The sequence below is a fragment of the Mobula hypostoma genome, chromosome 3, assembly GCF_963921235.1.
Source record: "Mobula hypostoma chromosome 3, sMobHyp1.1, whole genome shotgun sequence".
NCBI lineage: Eukaryota > Metazoa > Chordata > Chondrichthyes > Myliobatiformes > Myliobatidae > Mobula > Mobula hypostoma.
Genome location: NC_086099.1, coordinates 171,927,836 through 171,952,734, shown reverse-complemented (window position 1 = coordinate 171,952,734; position 24,899 = coordinate 171,927,836). Strand labels below are relative to the sequence as shown.

Genomic DNA, 24,899 nt, shown 5'->3' with positions numbered 1-24,899 from the left:
TCAGCCAGAAGAGTTTTGTTGCTTAAATGGAAAAATGCCGCTCTGCCTACTTATGCCCATTGGTTGATTGATGTTATGTCATGTTTAAATCTAGAGAAGAGTAGGTGTTCTATCTCTATACCTAGACAAGATCTTTTCCACATTATGGGGACCTTTTTGGAACTACTTTTCACAATCTTCGACTTGTTCAGCAAAGATGATGGCTATTATGTGTTTCAATTTACGACTATATGTCAGAGATTTTTTTCCTTTTCTTTTAACCAAACAGCTTTTTTTCCTATTTTGTTATGGGGTTTTGATTTTGCTTTAGATTGGAATAAAATATACCTTTTCAATATTATGGTTAATTTACTATACATAGTTATGGGGAAATTCCATCTTGTTTCTGTTTCCATAATGCATTTTACGTAAGTAATCTATACAAGTAATTAATAAAAATATTGAAAAAGAGAAGTCTGAACTCCCTATCGCTACCCAGGTCTCATCGCATACTGTATGAAGTGCCAGTAGTGCGTGTATGTGATACGTATTATGTTGTGCACCTTGGGCCGGAGGAATGTTGTTTTGTTTGGTGATATACAGGTATATGTTTGAATGACAAACTTGAACAGTTAGGGGAGAGGATATAAACATCTGGCTTATGCAAATTGTAAAAGCAAGGCAAAACGGTAATTGAACAATAGGAGGCCTTTAAAGTTGAAACATTTACACATCAGTCTTGGCATATTCCCATGGGGGAGGAGGGGGAATAGGGAAATTAAAGCCAGAGCTCCATGGATGATCGAAAAGAGAGCTGGATAAAAAGGATGTCTGGTAAAAGTGCAAAGTTAAAAAAAAAATGACAGCAACAAATAAATTGAGAACAGAGTGGCAATGAAGATGAAAAGGAACACAGAAGTAGAAGTACAGCAACAAGATGCATTTGAGTGATTCCTTTGGATATTGGGAATGTTGTACAAGAAGACTTTAAGCAGACTGAGCAAATGTATCCTGTCCAGTAACAGCCATCGAACAAATTGTCAGTAATCCTACATACAATGACTTTGACAAATAATAATTATCTTCAAAGCATCATTTACTTGTTCCTGTGCAGCATTTCCCTTCAATGAGCAGTTCTATTTATTTTCACATATGCTAATAGGAATGACATAAAATGCAAGTCAATCTCCTGATCAGCCCACATGAACAGGAGTATCCATACTATGAATTGTTCTATCCACTTCAGTGTGGCAGTCTACTTTTAGTTGTGGTCTCGACTAAATGCCTTAATTTCTTTTAAGTGATGAAAACTAGCAGCAAGATAATTCAGCATCTCTACCCAATTATCCAATCCCTTCAAGAGTATAACAAATGCAATTCATCACTGATGATATCTTGTGTCAATTGCTACCAGTAAACCAAATCGATAATGTTTTTTTTAATCAACTACAGCTCAGTATTTCAATACCATCATCCCCTCAAAACTAATCAATACGTTCCAAGACCTTGGCCTCAATACCCTCTTGTGCAACTGGATCCTGGATTTCCTCACTTGTAAACCCCAGTCATTTCAGATTGGAAACAACATCTTTTCCACAATCATGTGCTTAGCCCTCTGCTCTATTTGCTTTGCACTTGGCTAAGCACAGCTCCAATACCATATTCAAGCTTGCTGACAACACCAGTGTCATAGGCCAAATCAAAGGTGGTGTTGAATCAGCATACAGGAGGGTGATTGAAAACCTAGCTGACTTGTGTACTGGCTGCAGATCGTGAGCTTTTCAGATTCAAAACTAACTGAAACATTATGACTGCTCCTTTTTGAGATACAATTATAGAAAGGCAAAAAAAAACACCCCAGGAGGAAGCCATCTGGATTTAAGTTCGCATTGACTCTCCAGAAGTAATGCAGCTAGTTGCACTCATTCCCCATTGTCCACCAATAGATTCTCCTTCAAATAATCTTTTTCCAAAAATTATGATTGAATGAAAGATAATGTGCTCCAGATGCTAAACATTCTACATAAAAAAAAACATTCATTATCAGGGCATCTTTCGTTCTTCTGACAAAAACCTTTAATCTATGTTGTTTAGTTCTAGCCTCTCCCAACAATGGGAGCAATCTCTCACAACCTCTATCATTCAATCTTAAATATATCAAACACATCTCTTAAGTTTGGCACAATGATTTAATAGGTGATTTGATTTTCTGGTGGTGCTCCAAGAGGAAGAACCGTTGATATGACAAACTGACATCTAATACGTAGTTTCCTGGGGAAAGCACTGAAATTTCAGCAAAAATTTTGTGATCGAACTTTTAGTAGCGCTTGAACCAACACGTTCTTACACAAAATTTCCAAAAACAGAACCATTTAGCCTAGACTGTTTATTTCTCTTTTAGCCAGATAGAGGTGTGAACAAGTTCGTCCACATGCCAGAGATCTTTGTATTGATTTCTCCCCATTCTCATCACAAGAAATTACATAGGTCAGGGCTCCAGAAGACACCATATAATGTCAAGATAACACAGGCACAATTTGTACTTAGTATAATGAACTTCCCAGAGCTTCACCTTCTTTCCCTGTGTTAATTATACAGTTGGCTTGAGAGTATGTTGTCAGTCAATATACAAAAAGAAAATCTGTACTTTAGTTATCCCCCTATAGAACATTTTCTGGAGAACTGCTTGGATTTAAAAAAAACATAAGTGAATCTCTATGGAGGTTAGGCTAGATTCAATGAACTTAATATTAACCCACCCACACACACAAAATAGGAAATAGCTGTAAATTTGTGGGATTAGTGAGATCAAGTCTCATGTTGTTTATAACCATAATGTCACCATAATGTAGGAAGCAACCTTATATTTTCAGTCTTGTAGGTGGGATACAGGTATAACATTTAAGTCAGATATTCAGGATGAAAATAAGGACAACAAATTCAAGCCACTGTCACTAAAGGTATCCCAGAGCTCAAGGAATGAGACAAAATGGGAACAACTAGCAGCTGGCTTGAGAGATCACTGTTTTAGCAAGATGCAAAACAGGATACCTACTTCAAGGATATTGAAAGGACTGGTTAGAGTGGACATAGAGAAGTGTAATCTGTTCTACTCCAAGTACAGACCGTGTCTGAAGGTTGACAGCAACACACTGATACTCCTGCCAAATCATAGAAAATTAACATTTTGTATTTCCCATAACTTTTTAAAAATGATATTCATCTACAAATAAGAGCACTGCTATCTCAGCTGTGAAGGAGGAGTGCCATGACACAAGGCAGCAAGAAGACTCAAGATTGAGTCACAGATCTATGATGTTATGATAGTTCTGAGTTTTCATTCAGCAAGTGGCTTTCCTGGAACTCAACCAACTCTATTCTTTTACTGTGCAGAGGACACAGAAATATCAGCAGCTGACACCAGACAATGCAAATAAACTCTGCCTAATGCAAATGACCAGTCATGTATTTTAATCTTATGGTAACATGAGCAAAGTTGACCTCAACCTATCAGCAACACTTAATTGGGAGGTTTCAGAAATAAAACATGTTTCAACTGGTTTGCACCAGCACAGAAAGATCTACAGAGGATAAATTACTTAGCTAAGGCTTACAATTTTTGTTGAATCTCCTAAGTCAAGAGCTGCACTAGAATGAAGATACATACGTTTCTGAACAAGAATCTCTTCTGCTCAACAAACATTTGAAAAATTTGGGAGTAGTGGCAGCTGATTTTTCTTCTTAACATTCACAAAATGTGGGCTTCAATGACAAAAGGGCATTTTACTCAAGCTTATTTATCCTTTTATCAAGCAATGAAGAATAAAGTTGAGTCACTGCAGTCCTTACTGTCAAAATACGTCGATAGTATTATTAAGGTGGAGAATTTTGAGAATGTTAGTGTTTTATTAACGAAGGAACTCTGCTACATTTCCAAGTTAAGATAATATGGGACTTGTAGAAAGACTCCCTGTCCCTCCCAAGGTGATAAACAGAAGATATGCTGGAAATCCAAACACACATGAAATGCTGGAGGAACTGAGCAGTTCAGGCAGCATCTATGGAAAGGAATAAACAAGTCAATGTTCGGGGGCTTGCTCAGGACACCTTTCTTCAGGACTGATAATGGAGGTTATGAGTTTGGGAAATACTGTAAAATTAGTAGTAGTATTGTAATAAAATGGTTGGTTCTGTAGTGAAGGGCATAAACATTCAACATGGGCTACTTTCTCATCAGATGTGCTGAGCTTGAGTGCTGCTACAGTGGCCTGTGCAGAGAATTCCATCCACTTCCTGACTTAGACAGAGAGAAAGGATGTTATCATCAAATCTGCAAGTTACTTGGCACTGGACATCTGAATTCTGACTCCCTCCCACAGTCATAATATCCAGAAAGCCGTAAAAGAGACCGCGAGCACTGGAAAATATGGTTCTCTTTCTGCATTAGCACTTGAACCATACCATGTCTGAACTTAAATTGCTCGCCATGTGAGTAAGCAAACTATATGCCGCAAGACATCCTGCTCCTGAATGGATGTGAAAGCCATTTTCAGAAAGGGGAGAGACTGCAGAAATACCTGGATGCTGAGGTGCTGATCTCCTATGTTACAGTGACCCTTAAACTGAATGAGCTACCAAACTCAAGACTGAACTGCAGCATTTTTTATAACAGTTCTGATAATTAAGACACCAAATAGAGTTTGCGAAAATTTTATTCTTTACTTTTGGATCTGGGTGTCAACAGGAAGACTGATATTTATTGTTGAACTATAAATATCCTTGGTGGGGTGGTGGCAAACCAGCTTCTTGAACAACATCCTTCTGGTAATGGCATTTCGACAGAGCCGTTGGGGATAGGAATTCCAGGATTCACACACACGATAAACGGTGACATGTTTCCTGTTATGGGTGGTATGCAACTTGGAGAGGAACCCATGTAGGTTTAAAGTAGCTGACTGGGTGCCAGTCAAGCAGGTTCATGGTTGCACTCAAGTTTGTTGGAGCTGCAAATGTAGAGTATCCTACCATACTACCAACTAGTCCCTTGTAGATGGGGGAAAGTTTTTGGGATGTTAGCTAAATCACTTGCTGCAAGATATCCAGCTTCCAATCTCCTTTAATAGCCACAGTATTTACATGACTCATCCAGTTCTGCTTCTGGTCAATGGTGATTTGCCTCTGTAGTTGAAGATCAAGTTTTCATGCTTCAAAGGTACTGGGCAATGATATTTGTCATGTACAAATCTGAAAGTTATCCAAGTCGACCTGCATGTGGGTCTGCAATGCTTCATTTGCAGGTGAGCTAAAACTCACAATGTTTAATTCAAAGCAGCAAGCATCCATTCTCTGACCAGATGATGGAAGGTCAGTTTTTAATGATGCTACATAAAAAAAATTACCCTGGGTCACTGTCCCAAGAAAATCTCAATGACATTATTGGGTTGGACCTCCAAGAAATTCAAACTTTATCTTTTGGAACATTTTCCCCTGATGCCACATTTCTCATGTGGTTGCAATCAAAAATGTGAACGTTCATGGGCTGAGCACGGTCTGAATTTATGAAAAGTAAATAGACTATTACAGCCCATCTTACAGAAATATGGCAACACACACACACGAAGTACTGGAGGAACTCAGCAAGTCAGACAGCATCAATAGAGGGGAATAAACTGTCGACGTTTCAGGCAGAGACCTTTCATTAGGACTGGAAAGGATCAAAATAAGTTACTTTCATAAAAAGATATGCAATCTGAGACAGTTTCTTAAAAAGAAAAGCTAAATTTCCAAAACTCATGGCCAAGACCTCTACGACTGGAAAAGGAAGGGGAGATGAGCCAGAATAAAAATATTGGTGGAAGGGAGAGGAGCTCAAGCTGGTTGGAAATAGTCAAGTCCAGCTGAGAAGGGGGAAGGGAAAATGATGTGAGAAGCTATGAGGTGATAAATGGATTTGTCTCCAATTTGCATCTATAACATTGTTTTGTACAGCAACTGAAACTATTTCTTTCTGTGATGAGACACAGCTGAACAGAACTGATAAATTCATGTGCATTAGGACAATATTAGTACCCATTTAACCTGAGCAATGTAGGAGAACCCAAACAACTAACAGTGGTATCATCAACAAACTTAAATATGGCATTGGAGCGGTACTTAGCCTCATAGACACAAGCATAAAGTTTACAACAGTGGAAACAGCGAGCAGTTTCAAACTCTTGGGAGTGCACAGGCACATCTCTCACAACTTCTCATGGTCCCAGAACACATCCTACACAATCAGGAAAACCCATCAACACCTTTACTTACTGAGGAGGTTGAAGAGAGCTGGACATCCTACTACAGATGTGCAATGGAGAACATTCTAACATGCTACATCACTGTATGATGCAGAAACTGAACTGCAGTGGGTAGCAAGGCTTTACAACAGGTAATCAAAACTGCCCAATGTATCACTGGCACCAGCCTACCCCATCATATATACAGAAAGGTAACAGAACAGGGCTAGTCACATCATGAAGGAGGCTACGGAGTATCCATGCTAGGACCACCAGACTCTAACACAGTTACTTTCCCAAAGCAGTAAGGCTGATTGATACCTTCATCCACTAACCCACCCCACAACACCCGCACCACCACTACTTTATCATTTCCTGTCAGATTCAGTTTACGTACAGACACTCCTGTGCCAGTGTCACTATGTACATACAATCAATGTGCAAGCCATCTTATGCATTTATATTTATTGCGATTATTTACTGTGTTCTTTATCTTATTGTGTTTTATGTGCTGCTTCGGATCTGGAGTAACAATTATTTAGTTCTCTTTTACACTTGTGTCCTGGAAATGACGATAAACAATGTTGAATCTTGACTAGATCAGGGGGCTAAGCACACTGCCTTGTGGTGCATCTACACTGATGGTGATTGTGGAGGAGATGTTGTTGCCAATCTATAACAAATAAAGCAACTCAAATAAAGAAACTTTGATTCTGCAGTCTTACACAATGGAGAATGAACTCTCGGGCTTGCATCTTAGAGGCAAGAGCAATTCATTAACTAGCTAATTCAGTCTGGATTGTGAATTATATTAACAACAGCTGGCAAACTCTAATGTACTTAGAATGTGAAATGGCAATGACTGAATGTAACCAGCAGTTGTGAACTTTTGGTACCTTATATTTTCCTCAATTAAGCGCCTACAAAATTGGTACAGCTGCCTGCCCCTTGGCATGCAAGTACCATTCATCTCCTGATTCTAACACAGTGATGACTCAGACATAAACTAGGTTCAATTTTCCCCCCAAACACATTATACCATGCCACAAATTATCTATCTACATTTGATCCTAGGAACAAAGTATGTTGGGAAGAAACTTGACAAGACAAAGATATTTTAGATGGAGTAAAGAGAAAGAAACTTTCCAGTTGTAGATGACCCAAAACTGGGAACATAGAAGATACAAAGAGAAAAACAATTTCAACTGGCTGACGTCCAGAATTCACTGCCTGTGAGAGCAGTGAAATCAAGAATCAATTACTTTCAGGAAAGGAAACTGCTTAGGCACTTGAGATGGAATAACTTACAAGGATGCTGAGAAATGGCAGAGTCTTGGGACTGACAAGATGGCTCCTTTGGAAGCCTATAAACTCAAATGAAACAGATGGCCTATCACTGTGGTAGAAATGGTTAAAACTAGTGTCTGATGGGATACTTGACCATTCTGGAACAGCTGGGCTTAAGACTGCTGATGTATGTCGAGAATAACCTTGGATGATAAGTGCAGTACCAGGAACTCCAATTAATAAGATACTAGGCCCCTGGAACCCAGAGGGAGGATGCGCCTGGGGGTAGATTATGAGCCCTGATAATAGGGAACAAAGCGAAATGTTAGACTCCTGCTGAGAGAATAATTGACATGTCTTTTCAATGACTGATCTTGTACTGACCATGGGATGCCAAACAAAGTTATGTGAAGTTGTTTGTCTTGTATAAATATGAGCTCTATACAACCTAAAAATCAGAGTTCTGGTGGCAGTGGAGATTGCTGCAGACTCTCCATGACATTATGTTAATAAACTCTTAAAACAAAACTGAAGTCACTCTGGTGTTCTTAGTGTTTCCACAACACTCACCATACTCTAATAATTCTACTCATCCTTTTTCAATACATTTACCTAATAAAGAAATATTTCAATTTTAGAAATTTCAACTGACTAAACTTCCATGGACATTTTCCATGTGCATAGAAGTTGGAAATTAGCCATCATTCTTCTGAATGAGTTAGATATCATCTTGAAATTGATCTGGATTCCCCCAGCAGCTTTGTGGCATCTATCTGACCAATTCAGGTAATCTCATTTGGCCCAATGTACACCAAGAACAGAGCTGTATAATTAGCCCGAGCATTTGCCCTTTCCATAACTGCAAATATCCCCCCATAATACTTGAAAGAGGAATGAACAAATAATGCAAATCAACTTCCAGACTTTCACAAACAGCAGATGTAGAGAGGAAAAAAAAGTCCTGACAGCTCTGATAATTTTTCCAATTACTTCCATTTACCAATTCCTTGATTGATAAATCATTCAAGATTTTGCACACCTCCATTAAACCTCTTCTTTGCTCCAAGGGAAATAACTCAGTGTTTCCATTCTCTACAAATAACCAGCTCCTTGTAACATTCCAGTAAAACACCTGTAGTATCAATCTCTTTACTATTTTAAAACATCAACCGACCATTAAACATCTAAACAAGAGAATATAAGCCATCAAATGCAATTTGTCCTTATAACTACATTATTAAAGTCCTAACATCATTCTGGTGAATCTCCAAAGTCAAATAGGTGCTGTGTGTATGTGTATAACCACTGTATTTGTAAATCAAGGGAATGCCAAGAAATAATTTACATTTAAAGCAGACATGGCAGCTGCAGTATGAGCACAATGATCAGCTGTTTACGAGAAACAGAGCAGTCTCTTATGGAGCACAAAACTCAATTCCAAGATTCACAAGCATGAATTCGAACACCCTGATGCAGCATTATAGAAACACCCACTCTGAGATACATTATACACCAGCTGGAATATACAGGTTCATCAATATCAAATTCACAATCCTGCAACAACTGTCAAAAATATGCTACATTTCTTAGGAACCATCCCAGCAGTGAGTTGCATATAACGATGGAGCTGGACTTACTGCGTGCCGTTGTTGCGTTGTCGCCTGGACTCGCTGCGTACCATAGTTGTTCCGAGATGGTGCGTGGTATGAGTGATTGGCTTGGACATTTTTATTGTGATTGCAAGAGCCTGTTAGATATCTGTATCATAAGTCCAGTTCATTGCTGAGACTGACAGCGGGGGAAGCTGTGTTGCCTTGGCTATGGCGAGGACCAGGCCCTTGGCATGGGGTCACCTGTTGCAGTCGCTCAGGGGAGGAGATGCTGGAGGTGGTGTGGGAGAGAGCAGAGGCCTCAATGGGTGCACTGGAATCTGCAGTGGCTTGGGGCCTCAATGGGTGCACTGGAATCTGCACTGGCTTGGGGGCCTCAATGGGTGCACTGGAATCTGCAGTGGCTTGGGGCCTCAATGGGTGCACTGGAATCTGCAGTGGCTTGGGGGCCTCAATGGGTGCACTGGAATCTGCAGTGGCTTGGGGGCCTCAATGGGTGCACTGGAATCTGCACTGGCTTGGGGCCTCAATGAGTGCACTGGAATCTGCACTGGCTTGGGGGCCTCAATGGGTGCACTGGAATCTGCACTGGCTTGGGGCCTCAATGAGTGCACTGGAATCTGCACTGGCTTGGGGGCCTCAATGGGTGCACTGGAATCTGCACTGGCTTGGGGGCCTCAGTGGGTGCACTGGAATCTGCACTGGCTTGGGGGCCTCAGTGGGATGCACTGGAATCTGCACTGGCTTGGGGGCCTCAATGGGTGCACTGGAATCTGCACTGGCTTGGGGGCTGGACCTTAGTGGCCCCAGAGGAACACTTCCATTTGGCTATATTCATGTATTGTATAGCTGAATTAACTTGAACTTGAGCTGAATTTCTTCATACATACTTTGACCAAAATTGACAGGCAACTTTTACATCAGTAATAAAGTTATACAACAGGCACTGTACACTAGTTTTTTTAAAAAAGTATTTATTTAGAGATACAGCATGGTAACAGGCCCATCTGGCCCAGTGAGTTTGTACCATCTATACGACCAATTAACCTACTAACTGGTACATCTTTGAAAGACGGGAGAGTGTACAAACTCCTCACCAGAGAGCAGAGCAATTGAACCCCGATCACAGGTGCTGTAGTCATGTTACACTGTTTTTCCAGTCATTTAAAGAAATACTCGAGGCTTATTTTAGGCCAATACAAAAGTAAGCAGAACTATAAAAAGTCAGGAAATACCCATACTAATAACTGACAACTACTACTGGGATTCACATTGAACTTCCCCATGTCAAAAGTAAATGCCAAGTAACAAACAGTATTAAACAATGAAATTTCTAAACTGGAAACCATATCAAGATTTTACAATTCGAAAGATTTAATCTGATTCAATTATTTTAACATTTTTCTCCCACTTCACCTCTCTACAATCAATTGTCAGAGCTTCCCATATTGATACAAAAATCTAAAGAGACAACATGGGCAGATATTTGCCTAGATGGGGATGAAATCGCTGCTGAGATTAATTCTAATTGAGCCCGAGATATATATCCTTTTAATAGGGATCATTGGATACCAACCTACAATAGGAATTAACCAATATTAGGATGTCAACCATCTTCAATTGATGATAAAACACTGATCAGGAGCCATTCTAGTTTATAAACCTGATACTAACTGAATGATCAGGTCAAGGGATCATAAGAGTTGATGAAGGTTAACATGCAGCTCTGTTTCCCCGATTTTCCTTCGGTACATGGAATATCTCATTACGAATTGCAAGAAATTGTCCTACAGTCCACAATACTTTGCTAAAAAATAGCAGATTTTTCTGAACTATAGTATCATGCGACAGGAGTCACCACAGAGAACTAAATATTTGCTTTGCAGACAGGTTTAGCAAGTTCCTTATTTTGTACAAAATAAATAAATATTTATGTACGGTTATCCAACTCACCTTTGTCACATGCTCCTACCCCTGATCAGTTGGCAAACAATTCAGTAGAAATATGCACACTTTGGTTTTCTGTGTACAGAGTGCTGCATTTGAGCTAAGACAACAAGTGAGCCTAACACAGAAAACTATTTACAAGAGTATGGTTGGGACTGGTCTGTGGATTAGTTGGGTTGGAAAGTGGTGAAAATATGGCTTACTGGGCAGTGAAGGTGAAGGGAAGGAAAGCAGTGCACCATGAATTGGACCGGATTTAAATTTAGATGAATTCAAAAGACAAGTGATGCAACAGCAACAGCAGCAGGTAGAACTTTCTAGAGAAAAAACAAAGCACCTCTGTCAAGCCATTACTGAGAACTGCACATACAGCATAAAGCTCAAAGAGGTCAGAATTTATACATCTCCTTGGGATGCTTACCAAATTCAACTGGCTAACCAAGTTTACTAACCAGTATTAACATTTAATAGAATTATCTTTAAAACAACTATTTACGTTTCCATTGTATCTAGAAAGTCGTCACACACTGCTTCTGAGGATTGTGTTGTTAGTAATAAAATTGCCTACCAAGCCACCTGAGGTTGTTAGGGTGGATGAGCAAAAGCATAAAGGGCTATCTTAAAAGGGAAAAGCCAGGTTAAAAGATGAAGTAGCTTAAGAATGGAGTTTCAGAACCCCAGGATTTGCAGATGAAGGTCCATCTGTGAATAATAGAATACCTGATTCAGGGGTCAGAATTAGACAAATGCAGGGTTCTCACAGTTATTGAGCTCGAGATTATAGAGTTAAGGAGCAAGAACATAGAGACACTGGTGGCATTTGGATAACAAGAGCAATCTGTTTCTTCTAATTGCTCTTAAATAAACTGAAGGACTTGTCATGGGCTTCAGATTATTTTAGAGCAATGAGAAGAAATAGATTGACCAATACCTCTACAATGATGAATGATCTGACAGTGCCAGTTAGAGCACAAACTATAATTTCAGATCTAAAGAACAAAGGCAGGCTCAGGAGTACGGAGACACAACTAACCACAAATCTGGAGCAACAAACACCCTGCTGTAAGAATTTAGCAAAATGTTGGAATATCGGTGTGTGAATGAGAAGTAGAAATGGGCAAAAGATACATCCTTGGAAGACAAAGGCAAGAGGAAAATCAATTCTATGGGATGCTATAGGATTGGTAGAAATGCAAAGGTAAGTGCTCAATGCGATGGAAAGGTTTTGAAGAGGTTAGTGTAGCCAACTATGTCAAAGACTGTGCACTAATTAAGAATGATTAAGAGAAGCAGATTACCTTTGCCACAACAAGTTTTACAACAGCTATGATAAGAGGAGACATTGTGGGAGTATTCCGAGAGTATTAGGCAGGAGCTAGGGAAAGTTGAGTGGAAACTGCTCTTTTTAGGCAAGTTCACATCGGACGTGTGGAGGTTGTTTAAGGATCAGTTGCTGAGATTATAGGACAGGCATATTCTGGTAAGAAGGAAAGACAAAGACAACAAAGTAAGGGAACCTTGGATGATGAGGGGGTTGTGAATTTAGTCAAGGGGAGAAAAGATATACATGGTTTAGGAAGCTAAACTCAAAAAGGGGCCTTTAGAAATATAAAGAAGCCCGAAAAGGAAATTAGGAGAGCAAGGAAGGGCCATGAAAAGTCCTTGGCAAATAGGATTAAAGAGAATCACAAGGCATTCTACACGTGCATCAAGAATAAGATGATAACCAGGGAAGGGATAGGATCATACCAGGATAAAGGAAAGAAAATTTGCTTGGAGGTAGATGTGGGTGAGGTCCAAAATGAGTTCTCTCCATCATTATTTACCAAGGAGAATGACATGGAGGATAAGAAGATGAGTGTGGAGCATGCTAATATGCTAGGGCATTTTGAGATAAAGAAAGGGGTAGTGTTGGGTCTCTTGAAGAACATTAGGGTGAATAAGTCCCCAGGGCCTGATCAGATATAGCACTGGTAATTGGAAGAGACAAAGGTTGAAATTCCTGGGGCTTGACCAAAATCTTTGCTGCTTCTGTAGCCACAAACAACATCCTGGAGTATTAGCGGGTAGCTAATGTTGTTCAAGGTTAAGAGGAATAATCCTCAAATTATAGACTGTTGAGTCTCACATCAGTGGTAGGGATATCATGCTTAACCAACTTGCTTGAATTTTTCAAGAAGAATGTGATTATTAATAAAGACCGGATGTCTGTGATTAGTGGTCTGCTGCAGTGACCTATACCAAGACCTCCGCTGTCTGTGATATATATGATGAAAATGTGAGTGAGTGGGTGGGTTAGTGTGGTTGCTGATGAGAAAAAGCTTGGTAGCACTGTGGACAGTGCAGGAGGATGTCATAGGATTTAGATCAGTTGCTGACATGGGTGGAATTTAATCTGGGCAAACGTGAAATACTGCAGATTGGGAGTTCAAATGTCTAGGGTAAGTACACAGTAAATGGCAGGACGCTTAAACTGCGGACCTTCACAGGCTCTCACAACGGCCTAGCATTTTCGATATCTCCAGGAGCAGCTTGCAATACTTTGGGGTACAGCCCCAAGGACGAACCCGATTCCTCCGTGGTCTTGCCGACTGCAATGTTTCAGGAGATCAGAACGTCAAGGCAGTAGTGTCCACTACTGTCGAAATAAGCGACGCTGCAGACTGTAACACAAACGGTGAGCTTTGGTCTCCTCTCTCACTGTGGCAGGAGCGATCTCTTTCTCTAGAGAGATACTGTGAGATGTCAAACTGTTGGGATGAACAGTGGTTCTTGATGGACGCTAGATCATGGTCTCTCTGGGAGCTTGCTAGGCGGGTGGTGTGGGGCTGATGCTTTTGCTGAGACGGGTGGGGGGGGAGGTTTGATGCTTTGTTGCTGCTTGTGTGTGGGCCGTGGGAGGGGCGCTTTGGGGTTCTAACATTTTCCTGTCATTCATTCTTTGAGGTTTTTCTTCTGTTTTGTGGATGTCTGCAAAGAGTAAGAATTTCAGGCTGCGTACTGTACTCACTCTGATGTTAAATGGAACCTCTGAACAGGATTGACTTTCAGACTAATCTCTGGGTCAAGTCCCTATCTCTCTGAAAGCAGCCGCACAAGTCGACAAAATGGCAAAGAAGGCACACGTTAAACTTGCCTTCATTAATCAAGGCAGAGTTTAGAGGTGGTATCAGAAGGTAAGCATTTAAGGCTGGGGAAAGTTGATAGGAGATGTACGGGTCCAGTGAGTGCCTGGATTGTGCCATTGTGGCTAGCGTCGAAGGCAGATGCGATAGAGGTGTTTAAAAGTCTTAGTTAGATACATGAATATGCAGAGAATAGATGGATATGAATCATGGGGAGAAGAAAAAAAATTGTGTAATTAGGTGTTATTGGCTTAATTAGTTCCACACAACACTGTAGGCTGAAAAACTTGTTCCTGTGCTGTACTGTTCCAAGTCCTGTAACAATAGCAACTTTGTACCATGACAATGACAAAACCCTGACTGGACAAATAGAATCCCAGAAAAAGTGGACATGAATTTGAGAGCTACAACATATTCAAGGTGGTTGGAAAGCTAAAAGAAATTGGATATGAGGCGGCGGTCTCACATAGTGAAAGGAATGATTTCTTTTTGAGATGAGTGACAATGGCAGATTTGAAGGAAGTCATTAGCTTATCAAAAATCAAATCAATATGTAGGACATAGGGAATTGCGAAATTCCATAGTTCAATTGGAATATTTCTTGCAATGCTGAACATGCCTGCTGTAACATGGTCATTTTATAGCCTTGCTTTCAATGGAACTTGGGGATTAAAGTCTGTGGTAAATAGTTAATTATATTGTGTCTGAATTGTTTATGTGCATAAAAATTAGAAAACCTGCTGGCAATAAGCAAAAAATAAAGGCATGAGAAAATCTACTAGCCAGAGTGCAGAATAAACAGAAGATGTGTAGCATTTTACAGCGTTAATCATTCGATAAACAGATAATTAAAGTACTGCTTTAAACCGTTCTGAGCTAACATTTTTCTCTCAAAGTCTAATTCCATTCTTCCCTCCTGCTCCCCTCCAATCTGATAGTTGCTTAGATAAGTGCCAGTTTATTTAAATGCTTTTGTGGACTTCCTTTAAATAATGGACTGTGTCCTATGGAATTCTGAATAGTCTGACTTTCAACTCTTCATAGAATTCTCTTAATTTTGTTTTGCTGTGACCACTAGTAAAACCAATACCTCTCTCAACAGGATCCTTCAGAATCCTTTGTATGTACAGTATATTCAACATCAAATCATAAAAGTGGTTGAATTTGAGTCTCATTATACCCTCGTTGATTACATACCCTTTAACACCCTGATAACAGAAAGAAGCATAGATTAATCTTCCAAAATTGGATGGAAAACAAATTACATAATGTTTATATAGGCAATACATAATGTTTATATAGGCAAAATGGGAAAAATCCAAATAACTCCTTTAAAATTGTTTTTAATTCATTACCTTTTCATGAATGGAGCTGACAAGAGCATTACACATGAAAAAAGCTATGATTGTGCAATTCTATTTATAACAAAGTCAAAGAATTTAAACAAATTCTTCATGTTTACACTCCCAGGTTTATCCCCTTGAGGGGTAAATTACCCATTTTGAAAAATCCCCTTAGCAGATGCTTAATTTCTCTATCCCTCCTACTTCTACTTTCCCATTTAGTACTCGTAATTTAGTATCTTACACTGAGATCATGAATTCTGAGCTTCAATTGCTCTGAAATACTTCATCTAAGTTTCCATGTTTTGGCTGTTAACATGTGCACAAGGAAGGGGTTGAGAAATCACAACCAACTTCTCAAGTGGCATTCACATGGGATCTGCAGGATAATTATTCCCATCCTTAGCATCAGCACACCAAATCCAATTACTGTTATCACTGATCAAATCAATTAGTTTCACAATGACTAAGCACACACATGGAAGCTTCCCAGCATTTACACACGGAAAACCAATAAAATAGCTTGTAATATCACTTTTGTTTATAAGCCTTTATACACACATACAAAACAAAAATATTGAAATGTAAAATTTAAATATCATTGGATAACTTAGTACACAATCATGACAGCATAGCACCATCACCGAAAGTTCAGCAAACTTCACCCCACCCTCTTGACCCAAACCTTACAAAATAATGGTTCATTTGAACTCTGTTTTCTATTCCTTTCCAAGGAATAGAACTTTTACCTTTAGATAGAATCTTCTGCGTTTATGTTAGTAAGCAATTACTTGTGGTGTCAAACACGAGTGAGCAAAGGAAAAGCTTACAATTATGCAATGGAAGATTCTGCATCAGCCGGAAAAATGGACTATCTGACATCAACACAAGATGGCAAATACAGTCATGAAACAAGAGTCCTGACTGTGATTATGCAAGGTCATCCGAGACTGAAGCCCCAAATGAAAGGATAATAAATTTCAGTTTCCAAATAATGATCCTTTTGACAAGCAGGAATATCTAGACAACATGTAGGCTTATGCTGATGGAAGAGCCATTAGTATGAAATATATCCCAGCCATTGTTTATCTCAAACCAAAAGCATTATTATCACTAAATACTACACTATCAAAATCAAATTAAGCCTTGGTTCTTCATGGATAAGAGACTGGGCACAACCAATCACAAAATTCCCAATTTCCAAAAGCCTTTCCATCATCTACAAACGAATAGGTACAAGTGTGATCTTGCACTGTTTGCTTACTTTATTGAGGGCAGCTCCCACAACACTCTTGAATCTCAGCTCCAGGAGAAAAAGCATCTGCCTGATTGGTTCCCTTCTGCCAGCTCACTCCGTAAGTTCATGACTGATCACTGACCTCAAGCACCATTTTCCTGTGTTTATACCATGGCACTTAAATCCTATAGTATCTAAGAAAAATCATTATTCTTAGTGACCAAGCCTCTGCAAGAATATTTGGGCAGAGAATTCCAAAGATTCACCCTCTTCAGAGTGAAGAAACAATTTTCATCCTTGTCTTCAATGGCTGACCCTTACACTCTATAATCATGAGAACACAAAAAACAGAAACCTCCTTGAGCCTGCTTTCCTGTAGAGCAAGTTTATAACTGAGTCGGTGCCTCAGATCCTCTCCACATATTCCTCAATCAGTGTGCCAAAAATGTAATCAACCTCACCCTTGCATACAGTCAATGAATATCCATAGCCCTCTGTAATTTAAAGAATTACCATTCTGTGTAAAACACTTCCCATCATCTCAATTCTTCATAGTTGTATCCTTGATGCTGCATCTAATTTGAAGTCTTCAATCCTGAAAAATCAACCTCCCAGCATCAATCTCATCAATTTTTCTCCAAATCCATTATATCTCAATAAGATCATCTCTCATTTATTTTGAACTCCATCAAGTTTAAGACAATATTAATGATACTCTCCAAGGTCACTCATCCCAAGAATCAATCCTGGAAATCCATATTTGAACAGCATCCACAAGAAATTATAGACACCAAAATGGCATAGAGTACTAAACACAAAATATTGCTATTTTGTGGTGTGTTGCTCTGGATTTCCAGCATCTACAGAACCAGAAATTTCTATATGGCAGGAGGTTACTTTGACCTAGGGCTGCCTCAGAACAATCCCACTCCTCCACTAATTTTGCCCTGTAACTATATTCCCATTAAGACACTAAGCACTCACCCAGACATTAGAGGATATTTACAGAGGTCACAAGGACGATGTAGGAGGAATCCACAAAAGTTGGGGGAAACCCATGCAGTCAGGGAAAACACACAGGCTCCACTCCGACAGCACGAGGTTAGGAGTGAACCTACATCACTGGGACAACAAAGCAGTTCTATAAAATGGTATAATCCCAAAGACATAAACAATTACAACATGCACTTAGTGTTGTGTTCTCTCCCTCTGACAATGAAGTCAATATGTCTTTACCTTCCCAACTGCTGTTCCAAGTACAGTCATGTCATGACACTGCATACTAAGCTCCCCAAAGACACCAACATTTACCATTTTCTCCCATTTTCACTATTTTTTTCCTCCCAAAACAATTTCACATTACCATCAATTTTCCCACTCATTTAACCCTTTGAAGGATCCTTCCACCTTTTTAACATCTTGTCTTCCCCTAATACCTTCCTGGCTTGAATAATTTGGGACAAAATCCTGAATCTCCCACCGAACAGCAGCACAGTGGGAGTACATTTATCAAATAGATCACAGATCAAAGCAGTGGGTCATCATCATTTTCAACAGAATGATCAGGAAGGGCAGTATGTAATTGGCCTTGCTCACAACTGTCACATCTCATCCACACGAATAAAAATCATGGACGTACCAGCCTGCTTTTAGTACTCTGCAAAGGTTGCCACTGCCCAGGATGGATTATACAGAAGATTTATTTTTTTTTGGGGGGGGGAGGAGAATCTACACATTTGTTTGCGCAGCATATATTACAGAAATATTGGTAAAGCTCGTTTGGAATCAAAGCAGTTAAGAGAAACCTTCAATATAACAAGTTGGCAAAGGCACGTATTCTCATATTCACTTCCAGAACTTTGTTTCGGAATTAGGAGAATGCTACTCAACCTGCATTAAATTTTACTTCAACCCCCCCCCATGTTGAAACTTTGTATCTTTACATTCTTGAGAAACGTAAGGCCGACAAACGCGGGAGGTTCACGCGTAACCGAACTTTGAGACCAAAAGGACTCACCACTTCCAACACCTTCACAATACATCTTTTTTTGGAGTAGTCGGAATTACAGAAGCCCCCAGTACTCTGGATCGGCTCGGTGGTTCTCTCGTAGACCTGGCCCACCTCCATGGTTCCGTTCCCCGGCGCTTCCCGCTGCGGCATTGTGTCGCTGAGTATTAAAGAGGCGGCGGCCCCACCAACACACCCTCAACCACTTCCTGTACAAAACAAAATCCCCACGAAAAGATCACCAGTAGTTTTTGTCTTTAACGAAATCAAAACAACGCGGACTTTCCTGCAATCGGCGTCACGTTCAATTGGGCTTCCTTCTCTCAAAGATCTCTTACAACGATCACTCTCGACAACGATTCGGTCGCTAAAATGTGCATTTTCAGTACTATTCCGACCTCTAGGCCGATTGATTGTAACTCCGGGGACGCAAAGTTCGCAGATGGTCGCCTGTTGACGCGCGGGGAGGGAAAATCCGAGGCTGGGCAGGACAGAGAGCGAACGAGAGCTAAACGACCCGTTTAACCCGCTCTCCCCGCAACCTGGACACGCAGTGAGAGACCCCCACTTACCGGCTGGCTGATCGCCCGCCAACCCAGTCAGCGATGCGCGTCCTTGGCACTTTCCTTGCGCTTCCCCCTCCCCCAAGTACTGTAGCTTCAAATCCACTCCCTCTCTCGCTTCACTTCCTTGTTTTAATTCCGTGCAACACAAGAAGCCCGACCCCTCGTGGGACTTTCCACTCCCAGCTCGTTTACGTTTATCAGTTGCCTTTGTAAACTCGCGCTCAAACCTACCGCTTGTCCCTGCGTCACCTGTAAAATGGAGAATTAGGCTGGTTGGTCAAATGGAAACCGAGTTAGTATCTGGAGCAGCCAGCAGGAGATTTAATTCTAGGAAGCAGTTGGCGCGTTGTGATGATATAATGTGATGCAATTGTTTTGGTTTACAGTCGTACGAATTAGAAGTAAGAGTAGACCCTTCGATGATTCAGTCAAATCAAGGTTAATATAACAATACCCTCAACTGAACTGTTCGTTCCCAGTAAACTCCGTCACTTTCGGTTTCTTGATGCAATGTGTGGGTTTTACAGGAAGCCAGTGCTGGTGGGAGGGGTGAAGACGTGAACTCTTGCCGCGTTATTATGCGAGGCCGATTAATTTACTCACACCGCGGTATCACAGCTCGGCACGTCGGAGTTCAGTTTCGGCCTCATCTGTAGAGTCTGTTCATCCGCCCCGTGGTTTGCGCGTGTTTTCCCCTGGATGCTCCGATTTCCTCCTGCGGTCCAAAGACCTACTGGGTAGGTTAATTGGCCTTTGTGAATTGTCCCGTGATTGGGTTAGGGTTAATTTGGGGTTGTGGGGCACTGCGGAAGGGCCTACTCAGCGTTGTATCTCTAAATGAAAACATCCTGTTGTCACTGATTTCACTACACAGATAACAAAGTCGGTGAGATTCCTTTGTAAGTGAATATTAAAATAAAATGGTGGAAATGCATGATAAAACTTGGGAAATATTAGAAAATCTCAGCTGGGCAGGCAACCATCACTGGAAATAGCATAACTCTTAATCTTTTCAGACCTCTGCAAATGTACTAAGCAGTGCTGTGGTGTTGTAACAGCTCTGGAAAAATCAGGATCACTGGGATCATTATATTTGCCACAAGCTTTTCTTATTTCTTTAACACAAAATACTCTGCAGATGCTGGGGTCAAAGCAACACTCACAACACGCTGGAGGAACTCAGCAGGTCGGGCAGCATCCGTGGAAAAGATCGGTCGATGTTTCGGGCCGGAACCCTTCGTCAGGACTGAAGAGGGAAGGGGCAGAGGCCCTATAAAGAAGGTGGGGGGAGGGTGGGAAGGAGAAGGCTGGTAGGTTCCAGGTGAAAAACCGGTAAGGGGAAATTTAAAGGGGTGAGGGAGGGGAAGCAGGCAGGAAAGGTGAAGAAGGAATAGGGGAAAACACAATGGGTAGTAGAAGGAGGCGGAACCATGAGGGAGGTGGTAGGCAGCTGGGGGAGAGGGCAGAGTGAAATAGGGATAGGGGAAGGGAGAGGGAGGGAATTAGCGGAAGTTGGAAAATTCTATGTTCATACCAAGGGGCTGGAGACTACCTAGATAGTATATGAAGTGTTGTTCCTCCAACCTGAATCATGGCAGTAAAGGAGGCCGTGTATTTATATTTCTGAATGGAAATGTGAAGCAGAGTTGAAGTGGGTGGCTACTGGGAGATCCTGTCTGTTTTGGGGACGGAGCGGAGGTGCTCAATGAAGCGGTCCCCCAATCTGCGTCGGGATTCACTCTGCCCCCTCCCCCAGCTGCCTATCACCTCCCTCATGGTTCCACCTCTTTCTACTACCCATTGTGTTTTCCCCTATTTCTTCTTCACCTTTCCTGCCTGCTTCCCCTCCCCCACCCCTTTAAATTTCCCCTTACTGGTTTTTCACCTGGAACCTACCAGCCTTCTCCTTCCCACCCTCCCCCCACCTTCTCTATAGGGCCTCTGCCCCTTCCCTCTTCAGTCCTGACGAAGGGTTCTGGCCAGAAATGTTGACTGATCATTTTCACGGATGCTGCCTGACCTGCTGAGTTCCTCCAGCGTGTTGTGAGTGTTTTTTATTTCTTTATTCTCTTCGCATCTGCATTGATCCTTCAAGAAGAGCTGTATGTAGGACTGCATTACATTCTAACACTGAGGGGCAGGCTGTTGGTGGGGCGACAACAGTTCACATTATAAACAGAAGCTCCTGGCAGCAGCAGAGATTCAGTGGGCCAATGGGGACATCACATGAAATTTCCTAAGACAGCGGGTCAAACTTCTTATTCTTATCTCCCACATTCAAAACATCTGGGCGATCACCAGTGACCAAAAATTCAGTCACGAATCTTAGAGCAGGTGACTTGTTTCCGGACATCCTCAGATCCTTCAAATCAGTGATGTTGTGAAAATGCTTACCATTTGTCTGAATCAACGCAATATTACAAATCGCTCTCATGAAGCGCAGTACCATACAGGGCAAAGCCAACACTTGATTGGCACTGCAGCAGCCTACACCACTGGTGCATTGTGATTCTGTGTGTGGCATATACAAAATGCATTACAATTACTTGCCACAGCACCTCCCAAAATTGTGATCTCCATTACTGAATACAAGGGCAATGTGGACATGGGACCCTGCACCAACCGCAGGACCCTGTTTGGGGCTGCTCAAAGGTGAGGCTTAGGATTTTACCCTGCTGTTATGAAGCTATCAGCCTACGTTCCAGTGACAACCAGGTTATTATGACGAGGTTCTAATCCTCAGAATTGTTCATAACCCACATAGTTTGTAAATTGAAAATGCAGCCCTGAATGGAATTCCCAATGGTAGGAAGTGCCCCAGAGCTGCTGCATCCAGCAAACCTATCCCACCAGTCTCTCATACACACATGTGTATATGTGGGCTGTGCATACTGTAAATCAGGCATTGGTAACCTGGGGATGCACAGCAGAACTAAACATTCTCATATCAGTTCTAAAACTATTATTAACTTATTTTTCTCCCACCACTAACACTGCCTGACTCACTGGGCATTTCCCATAGAATTTATTATACACTATTTCCCTTTGTTTTATTTTAACTGCCTTTATTAAATTATCATCTAGGTGGCTTCATGAAAATGTTATTGCCACAGCAATCCTGCTTCACTGCTCCGTCCCATCAGAGATAGCCCCTTTTCCTTACCTGTCCTTCCCCCACATTTTCTACAAACTAAATCTAACTTGTTTTCTGCCATTTCTAGCTCTGATGTTGTATCTTTGTGCCTCCTGTTTCTCTTTCTGTAACTGCTGCCTGACCTGCTGGGCATTTCCAACATTTTCTATTTCTATTGAAGAGAAGGGGAGATAACAGCTTTCATCAAGAACTGGCAAGAGAGATGCGGGATCCGGGTTCTCTGCTAGCACATGGAGCAGATGCTGCCTATCTCAGCAATGGGTGGTCGCACTGCTTACCTCAGGAAGTCTCTCCACATAGAGTTCAGGTGATTCATTGTTGGATTTAGACCTGGTTCCGGATTGTTTTCTGTGGAGGGGGAAGCTAAGGATTTGTGACAGATTCCTACAATAGTTATGTCAGCTATGCACACTATGAACCAAAAGATTAGGCACATGGAATCCATGTTGACTTGGTAGTCTGGATTCAAATTGGCTTGGCCGTAGAAGATAGAGGGTAGTGTTGGAAGAGTGCAATTCTGTCTAGTATCAGTGATATTCTACAGGGATAATACTGGGGTCTCTGGATGAAAATGTAGGTGGGTTGGTTAGTAAGTTTGTAGGTGACACACAATTTGGCAGCTGGAGTTTAATCCAGACCAGGGTGAGGTGTTACAGTTTGGGAGATCAAATAGAAGAAGAGAGTAGCTGGCATGTGTCGGGACCTTTGGAGTACTGAAGTACAGAGGGATCTTGCGTTGCAAATCTATAGCTTCCTGAAAGTGACATCACAATTCGATAGCTTGGTAAATAAGGTGTATGGCATACTTGACTACATCAGTCAAGGCTTTGAGTATAAAGTTTGGAAAGTCATTTTGCCTCTGTTTAGAAACTTTGAATAGGGCACATTTGGATTATTGTGTGCATTTCTGTATGCCTCATTAAAGGAAGGATGTGAAGGCTTTGCAGGCAAGTTGGTTAGAGTTGTTCGGGTGGGTTTAAACCAATTTGGCAGGAGGATGGGACTGGAGTGATAGTGCTGAAGATAAGGTAATTGGTTTACAAATAGAGGCAATTTGTAATGAGGCTCCCAGCAAGGAGAGGCTGATGATAGGGCAAAATTGAGTCAACAGGATGAGTTACAAAGTAAAAGGCTGACAAAATCGAAAAGGGTGTAAATAGGACTGAAGGTGTTATATTTGAATGCGTGCAGAATAAGGTCAATGAACTTGTAGCACAGTTACAGATTAGCAAGTATGATGTTGTAGGCATCACTGAATCTTACTGAAAGAAGAGTATAGTTGCATGATGAATGTCCAAGGATGTGCATTGTATTGAAAAGATAGGCAGGAAGGCAGAGGGGGCAGCGTGGCTCTGTTGGGAAAAAAATGAAATTAAATCATTAGAAAGTGGTGACATGGGGTCGGAAGGTGTTGATTCATTGTGGAAAGAGCTAAGGAACTGCAAGAGTAAAAAAGACCCTGTTGGGAGTTATATACAGACCCCCTCCCAAACAGTAGTAAGAATGTGGTCTACAAGTTACAAAGGAAGATAGAAAATGCATGCCAAAAGGTCAATGTTACAATAGTCATGGGGGATTTCACTATGCAGATAGATGGGGAAAATCAGGTTGGTGTGGGATTCTGAGAGGGGGAATCTCTGGAATGCCTATGAGATGGTTTTTTAGAACAGCTCATGGTTGATCTCAAGAATGGATCAGCTATTCTGGATTGGGTGTTGTGCAATGAACCAGAATTGATTAGAGAGCTTAAGAGTCCTTTGGGGAAAGTGATTATAATATGATTGTATTCACCCTGAAATTTGAGAAGGAGAAGCTAAAGTCAGACATTTTAGTATTAAAGTGGAGTAAAAGGAATTTCAGAAGCATGAGAGAGAAGTTGGCCAGAATTGACTGGAAAAGAACACTGGCAGGAATGATGGCAGAGCAGCAATAGCTGTAATTTCTGGAAGCAATTCAGAAGGCACAAAGAGGAGAAAGTATTCAAAAGGAAAGGTGACATAACCATGGCTAACAAGGAAAGTCAAAGCCAAAATAAAAACCAAAGAGAGGGCATATAATAGACCTAAAATTAGTGCGAAGCTGGAGGATTGGGAGGCTTTTATATCCTAACAGAAGGCAACTAAAAAGTAATTAAGAAGGTAAAGATGGACTACAAAAGTAAGCTAGCCAATAATATTAAAGAGGATACCAGAAGTTTCTTCAGATACATAAAGTGTAAAAGAGAGGCCAGAGTGGATATCAGACCACTGGAAAATGATGCTGGAGAGGTAGTAATGGGGGGGGGGGGGGAAAAAACAGAATAAGTATTTTGCATCAGTCTTCACTGTTAAAGACACTAGCAGGATGGTGGATGTTCCAGGTGTCAGGG

General features: G+C 41.1%; 1 protein-coding gene across 4 annotated transcripts in view; it reads right to left on the bottom strand.

Annotated features, from left to right (window-relative positions):
- Positions 1 to 20,079, bottom strand: part of LOC134344389 (CKLF-like MARVEL transmembrane domain-containing protein 6) — a 73,509-nt gene extending 53,430 nt beyond the window's left edge. The window contains exons 1-2 of one of the 4 annotated variants that reach the window (XM_063044096.1): positions 19,981 to 20,079; positions 18,821 to 19,020 (exon numbers count right to left, since the gene is read on the bottom strand). In XM_063044096.1, coding sequence (XP_062900166.1) covers positions 18,821 to 18,964 — 144 coding nt within the window. In that variant the 5' untranslated portion in view covers positions 18,965 to 19,020; positions 19,981 to 20,079. Of the gene's footprint in view, positions 1 to 18,820; positions 19,021 to 19,383; positions 19,534 to 19,608; positions 19,771 to 19,831; positions 19,855 to 19,980 lie in introns of those variants that run through there. The other 3 variants (XM_063044098.1, XM_063044095.1, XM_063044094.1) reach the window with 3 other exon arrangements.
- Positions 20,080 to 24,899: the final 4,820 nt, after the last annotated feature.